The sequence below is a fragment of the Anser anser genome, assembly GCF_964211835.1.
Source record: "Anser anser genome assembly, chromosome: 3".
Taxonomy (NCBI): Eukaryota; Metazoa; Chordata; class Aves; order Anseriformes; family Anatidae; genus Anser; species Anser anser.
In genome coordinates, this window is record NC_139722.1 from 39349600 (window position 1) to 39357467 (window position 7868).

The 7868-nt window shown below is 36.6% G+C and overlaps 1 protein-coding gene across 4 annotated transcripts in view; it reads left to right on the plus strand.

The window, feature by feature from the left end:
- Positions 1–7868, plus strand: part of ZNF292 (zinc finger protein 292) — a 60930-nt gene that overhangs the window by 42113 nt on the left and 10949 nt on the right. The window contains exons 5-7 of one of the 4 annotated variants that reach the window (XM_083829233.1): positions 2597–2799; positions 5663–5799; positions 7458–7599. In XM_083829233.1, coding sequence (XP_083685359.1) covers positions 2597–2799; positions 5663–5799; positions 7458–7599 — 482 coding nt within the window. Of the gene's footprint in view, positions 1–2596; positions 2800–2833; positions 3679–5662; positions 5800–7457; positions 7600–7868 lie in introns of those variants that run through there. The other 3 variants (XM_083829234.1, XM_083829235.1, XM_083829236.1) reach the window with 3 other exon arrangements.

Here is a 7868-nt window from a genome sequence, read left to right on the forward strand (position 1 = left end):
AAATCCAGGAACAAATAAAATCTTACACTTCAGGCTGCTCACCACCATGTACTTATTCCCTCAACCTTGGTACCATCTTTTGTCTTTAAACACACTATGTAGTTCAGTTACGAAATAAATATAATTAAAACTTGTATTTTGAGTGAGCTGTCAAACGTTAACTGTAATGATTATAATCAGTTGGATTAGAATAAAGACTTAAGAGCTAATATGTAGCTTTAACCCTGAGGTCTTCCTGTATCTTGTTGAGGAGATAACAGAAAATGTTCTGATGATTATGTAAGGTAAGCTAACTGAAGCAGTAAACACTAAAGGAAAGGATTACTGAGGATTAGTAGATGGAACAAAGTCTCTAAAATATTAAGTGTAGTAATTAAATCAGAATGAAACGTCCTGCGTTACCAACGTAGCTTAAAGTCTCTAAGGTCTTCCTGTATTGTGTTACAGAAATAAGGTAAAATGTTCCAGTGTTTTTCCAAGCAGACTAGGTGACAGTAAACACTGTGCATGAAAGGATTACTGGTTCTACCTGGTAGGAGGAAGAGCAGAGCTAAACCTATCAGATGTAATTAATCAGTAGGTCAGGTGTGGGTTGACAAGTGTGTGAACATTTGTAGTAAGGTACTGGAAATGACACTGAAGGAACGTTTTTTGTGCTGTTTAAAACAGAAATGTCCTATAATAAACATAAAAATGGCTACCATCTATCAATTGTCTGTTGTGTGCTGTGTAGTCTTACTTTGTTCCTGCATGGATTAAAAAACTGGCTATATCTCCATTGACAGAGAGAGGGGAAGAAAGAAGTCTTACTTGATTGAATATTCTTCCACATCCGTGAGCCCTGGATGATCATTTGTCATAGTGCGCAGGAATCCTGAACAAATAACTACCAAGTTGGTTGAGATAATTCAACCAGAAATCTTAATGCATAAAAATAATGATGGGGTGTAACAGGCCTGCTTTTTGCAAAAGGCAGTATTTCCTGCCCTAAAATTCTGTGTACTAAAATGATTAAACAAAAAAAAATGGTTGACCTAATTTTGATTGCAAGATAGTATTTTAGTAATATCCTGTATGAGCAGCTAGAAGAAGGAGAAACCGTGAGCTAAAATGAAAGACAGTCATGAATCAAAAGCTAACTAGGATGGGAAGAAGTAAAGAATAAAAGATGATCTTTTCTTCCTTTCAGTAAACCTCATGTTCAATGTACTAATATTCCAAATACTAGACTGAGTTAATCAATTTTACAGATGCTGGAATTATTTAATCATTTCATCAAGACCAAACAGGACATTGGAAATCAAGAGAATATAATAAATTAGGTGAATGGGCTACGTGATTCAAGTGAAATTCAATGCAAGTAAATTCAGGAGAATATAATGAATGTTTCTATCAATATGTATCAGAAAATGAGCATTGCAAATGCCCAGAAGGTTTCAGGAAGGGGTGATGCAAATACTCAAAGGCTGAAAAAAATCCCATTTAGTAAAGACCAAGAGTTTACCCCAACATTAAGAGAATATCCTGAGTTGTGTATTTTTCACAAAAGAGTGGTACAGAGGAGGTATTTGGGGAAAGCATGTATTCATTGTTGTTTAAAAGATTGTTTCATTAAATTAAGATATGGAAAATTGAAAAAAATTTTATGCAGTACATAACTGGCTTATGGAAATAGTTGTCACGGGGTAGTGGTTGATGTCAAAAGGATTAAATAAAACTGATTGTGTCTATCTAAATTAAATAATTAGTTTTAAATTTTTTGGAAGTAATATTATATCTCACGCTTCAGAGCTCAAGTAATTTTGATCTTGAAGACCTTGATGGCACCTGAGATGTATTCATAAGAGTTGGAACAACCCATGCTCTGTGCTCTCCTTTTCTGTAGGATTCTTAAGTCTTCCACGGAAGCACTTAGCTTTGGATTGTATGAGCAGCACACTGGAGTTTTAACTCTGGTAGCAGAGTATCTACAGGATATAGTTGAATGAAATCTAGCCCTTTGTGTCTCTTTGAATTTTAACCTATACACAGTCAAATGTATGCATCCAAGACATGCCTCTTTTTGTAAGAAACCTGGCTGAAAAACTTAAGAGAATTTGACTGCATTGTGTAAGTGCTTAACATGCAGTATTTAACAGCATTTCAGAGAATTTCAGATAATTTGTCACCTTTATCCTTCTGTCAAGGTCTTTAAAAGGCAACTTTTAGCAATGGCATGGCACAAAAGCATGAAGAAGGATGTGAGAGCAGGGACTTTCTGTTGTCTTTCTGGAGAACTATAATTAAATGGTACCTAATCATTTTAATTTTTATATGCTTTCTAAATCTGTTTTGTGTGCAGCTGTTTACCGAGAAATTAGAATGAATTAGAACCTGCAGGTAGATAAAAAGTCTGCTGTAGCAGGGAGTCCTTGTAATAAATAAAAAAGTACAGTTTATTTTTCGGATTTTCTATTGTCTGTGCTTCGTACCTTTTGTACCTGTTACGATTTGCATAGAATTTCTGGGCTAACCACAAATGAGTAAATGTTATCTGTTAATTCTGTAATCTGCTATGAAACGTGTATGTAACATTCTGGCTTGTTTTTCTTTGAAGTGAATGAATTTTTAGTGTTTGAAGGCCCTGTCCTGCTGGATATGCGTATTAAGCACCTAATGAAAACAAAGCAATTAATGCAAGCTACTGCCCTGGCAAAACTGTGCTCTGATCATCCAGAAATTAGTGCAAAAGGCAATTTCAAGCAAACCTACCTGGTCTGTCTTTGTTCAGGATCACCAAATGAAAAGCTAATGGAAGAAGTAAGTAAAAAAATAAAGAACTTTTTCTTAGACTTATTTCTTTAATAATAATAAAATCACTAGTTATAGTTAGGCTGCTTTTTATGTAGAAGATGTTTTGTTTTAAAATATGATCTAACATACTTTGGATGTTCTGCTTTTCTTTGTGTTTAAGGCACTTCTAAACTGATTAGTAATAATTCTTGATTGGAACACTTGTGGAAGTGCAGTATTAGGTCACTAGAAGGCATTTTCTGCCTCTGCCACAATGTTATGTTTAATTTTGCATACAGTATTTTAAATCTGTACCTCAGTTCCTGTTACTGAAGTGGAGATAATGATTTTTCTACTCTTAACGATTTAACTGTAACTTTCTGAATAATATCTAGCACGTCGAACGGAGCCCTTTAGGTGCTACTTTACATTCTTTCTCTGAATTGAACGGTTTTGACCCAAGTACCCATGTCAGGAAATCACAATTTACTTCTAATAGGAGGTGAAATTGAAGGTGAAATCAGATATTTGATCTGGTTTGAAATATAAAATTCTTCTCATTTTAAATGCAAAAGTCAAAAAAGAGATGACAGCTTTGCTATTTTGCATCCTTTCAGGTGACATCTCCATTTCTCACTCGACCCCAAAATTTTACTGGAGCTTTTTTTTTTTCCCTTCTTAAAGGAAAACTAACTTCAGTTGTCAGGGTTTTTTTGTCTGTCTGCATCTCTTTGCTGTTTTTTGTCTCTATCATCTTTTATGTTAATAATAAGTATTAAGCATGTTGAAATTGGTCTTAAAGGGATGAAAATTATGCAATGATTAGAGTTGGAAGAGCTTCATACCCGAGATATAGACTAAATTCTAAGATGACAGCATCTCCCTGGGCATGTTCTTCTGACGGAGGTAGGATTGGTCTTACACTCCCACCTCTGGCTGCAGGGGGCCATTTCAGAACAGGCTCAGTAATCCCAGCAGGAACTCCATAGGAGAGGCTATGACAGGACTGTACTTGTGTTAGCGTACTAAACTTGGAATGTGTGACCCTGCAAACATGCTTCCTTCATTACTCAGCCCTGCCACACTCCCAGAGCAGAGTGGGCTCAGTCAGTGAATGAATCGTGAATCCTGTGGATGAACAGAAGGGGTAGCCTTGTCTCTTAGGATGTCATAACACACAGAAGAGTTAGACTGAGGCATCCCAGATAACCTAATGCAGGTATTTCCAAACCTTGGCTTGCTTAGCTTGGATTGCTTTGCTTTGCTTTTACTAATTGTTTTGGGAAGTTCATATGTTACAAACAGAAGGCAGGTACACTATTAACATGTCAAGGTGGGCTTCTGAACTTGAAAGGGCTAATGCCCTTCCATAGCGTGAGAATGGTAGGAGAAAATGGAAATTCAAGGTAAATACAAAGAAGTACAGATCACTCTGAAACACTACGGAGCTTTTGATATCAACTCAGGCAGAAAAGTAGCATTTGTAGTCATTTTCAGCTTAAATTAGATTAATAGCTTGCTAAAAAATGTGGAGAATTCAAATCTGCACGACGTTGAAGTGCTTAGACTGACAGACTTGGTGGCTCAATCTGTACAGACTGTTGCTGGAAGCTGGGTCCCATATTAATCCTGAGAGGCTGGAAAAACATTTCAGGGAAAAAAAAACCACATCCTTTTATTTTTAAAACCAGCTTCGTGTATTCTTCCCTAAGCTTTTAACTGAGGGTCTCTGTCTGAGAGAGGGTGCTGCGCGAAGCAGACCTTCAGTCTGAATTGGTATGACAATTACGTTTATCCATCCTCTCTGAGGTTTTGAGAGAAACAGTTTTCTTTAGAACATGAATTTGAGATTCTTAAGCCTCAGATGATGTTCAGCGAAGGGTTATTAGCAGATTTACAGTGTCAATTTAGAGGAAAAAAATGAGTTGCTGTACTCTTCAGAACTGTAGCTTAATTGCTGGGGAAAAATAGCTAGATAACCATCATGCCGAACCAAGCTGGGCTGTCACCATATCCAAAGTACTAAAGTATCTTTTTATTTGGGTTGGGGCTTTTGTTTCTTGCTTTGGGATTTCTTGTGATTACTCAAAAGAGACTTTCAGTAGTGCTGTTGGAATGGCCAAGTTGTATTTCAGCTGCCAACATCGAAGAATAAATACCAGCATGTCCTGCCAGATGTGCTAATTGATGTAATCAAATCTGTCTGCTGAGAATCAAAATAGACAGTAGTAGTTACAACAGCGATGCTGATTCATTATTGATGCAATTGTCTAGTACTACCGAGTGACTGGTTTTTGCTTTGTTTTGGTATGAAACTAAGTGTTTATATTGTGGTTTAAATTATGTGCAGACTGCAGTATTCTTGTAGGAAAGTATTCGGTTGATCTGCTTCTTACTGTGTAGCTTCCCTTTTTTATCTTTGATTTTTAAAAAATACTGGAATGTTCACGTTAAACTTCATTTATCGACCATGTATTCAAACAGTAGTGACATCAGTGACTGGGTTAGAACTCCAGGTAATAGTAGTCTTTTTGTGTTAGGCTGCAATTTAATGTTCTAAATCTGCTTATTATTACATTTACCATATGCATGTAGTATGTATGAAAAACTAATGCTGTACTTCAAAACGTTTAAGTAACTGGGACAGTAGACATAAGACTAATGTCTTTGAGAAACAAGTTTGTATTCACTTCAGAAAAAAATGTTTTTCTCTTAGCATAATGAATTTTGGTGCTGTCTAGAAACACTCTGATTTGCTTTCAAGCGTGTCTCAGTTTGATAGTTAACTGTCCACCAAGTTCTAAATTGTCTTTTTGTAAAGGTTTAGATTCATGTATGTCTGTAAATGAAACCACTTGCTTAGTCTTGGTCTTGTTTTCTTTCCTCTCAGATTGCAGAAGTAGATTGCAAAGATGCTCTAGAAATGATCTGTAACCTAGAATCTGATGGAGATGAAAAAAGTGCTCTAATTTTATGTGCAGCATTTTTGTCTCGCCAGCTGCAGCAAGGAGAGATGTACTGTGCCTGGTGAGTTTGGATATTGTTTTATGTGTAATGCAACAACAAAAAAATATTTTGGGAAGATAGAACTGATGTTTAAGCCATAGGTTAACATTCTTTATCTGATAAAATCTGAGCTAAACAGGAAGGAGATAATGCTGTTGGAAAGTTTAAATAAAAAAAAAAAAAAGCTTGGAGAGGAGAAGGCTTCAGGTAGATCTTATAGCAACTTCGCAATACCTGAAGGGGGCCTACAGGAGGCTGTTGAGGGACTCTTTGTCAGGGAGTGTAAGGAGAGGACAAGGAGTAATGGTTTTAAACTAAAAGAGGGTAGGGTTAGATTAGATGTTAGGAAGAAATTTTTTACTCAGAGGGTGGTGAGGCCCTGGCACAGGTTGCCCAGAGAAGCTGTGGATGCCCCATCCCTGGAGGTGTTCAAGGCCAGGCTGGATGGGGCTTTGGGCAACCTGGGCTGGTGGGAGGTGTCCCTGCCCATACCAAGGGAGTTGGAATTAAATGACCTCTAAGGTCACTTAAAATCCAATCCAGTCTATGACTAAAGAAAAAAAAAAAAAAAGATTTTGATAAGATTAGCTTCCGTTATGGGAGGTTGAAGGCTGTACTGTATGAGGAGGCATTAACAAATACTAGTAGCTGACTAATCATTTTTCTTGATGATAATCTTGTGTTGTAGAAATGAGGAATTTAATATCTGCCGGCAGCTAGTCAGCATTATGATGAATTTAACGCTTAAGTACTTTTCCCTTCTGTCCTTATTTCATAACACAATATTTCTTCCTCTGTCAAACTTCTGGAAAAGGAGGTGCTGTTCACTCTATAACTGGAGTAAATAGCTAGATGAAAATATTTATTGATATTAGGGCTTGCTTTCAGTGATGTGGGAACAAATAACTGGTCTTTGTTGGCAGATACTGGAGCTGCTACTCTGAGCTCCCATCTGCTAACAGCGTGGTTGTGCTTCCAAACCTGTACAGTTCCTGAAGGATTTTCTATGCTCTGTTTGTGCACCTCTTTTCCTTGTGCAGCAGCAGTAGAGCATCTGTTAATGCAGGATTTTGCATTAACAGATAATACTGAAGTTCTGGGGGTTACACCATTCTATGATACTAAACGCTCTTTGCTATTTGCACCGAAGGAGGGCCTATTATTTAGGAAATGTGTAATGTCAGGGGTGAAGTAGTGAGTTAATGTAGATACAGTATTACTGTTTGTCTTTTCTGACTAATTTCTCACTAAATCACAGTAAAATTCAGCTCTTAGAGCAGATCAAGAAAAATGTTGGTACCACAGAGAAAAGCCATCCTCTTATAGCTGTTAGTTATTACTAAGAATAAAGAAGGATAAAATTCCACTTAGTAAAGAATAAACTACTTTGCAAGATGTTTTTCAAGACAACATCATGAGTCTGCAAATTCTGTAGCATAATATGTGGCATTACTGCTTTTCTTCTGATCTGTTCTTCTGGAATTGAGTCATTGTGATAGTTTTGAAAGTTAAGTATTAATCATGTGAGTATAAAAGCTTTTCTCTATAAGATAAGGTGTGAATAAATTCATATTTTTATTTTCCCAAACACAAAATAGATACTGTTCTCAACCTTGCATTTCTTCTGATCAGATTAGTGGTTGTGTTGCTGGCCTTGAAATATTGTTCTCTTGTTCTAGGGAACTGACTCTTTTCTGGAGTAAACTGCAGCAAAGGGTAGAGCCTTCTATTCAAGTGTATCTAGAGAGATGTCGTCAACTTTCTGTGTTAACTAAGACTGTTTATCACATTTTCTTCCTGATTAAAGTAATTAATTCAGAGGTAAGGACACTCCTGAAAGAATATTTTGATGGGACTTTAAACGGAACTGTAAGCAGGAAAATTAATCATAGCTGCTTTTAGACATGCAGTCTCTTTGTATAGAATCAGCTGTGGAGCAATCATAACTGGTTTTAGGAAAGACCATAGCAACCTCCTTGCGTAGGGAAACTCTGAGTTGATTCATTTTAAATCATTAGAACTCATTGTTCCTTTGGAATGAAAAAAAAAAAAGTGGGAATAAACAAAAGATCTGGATGCCACGACTGAGA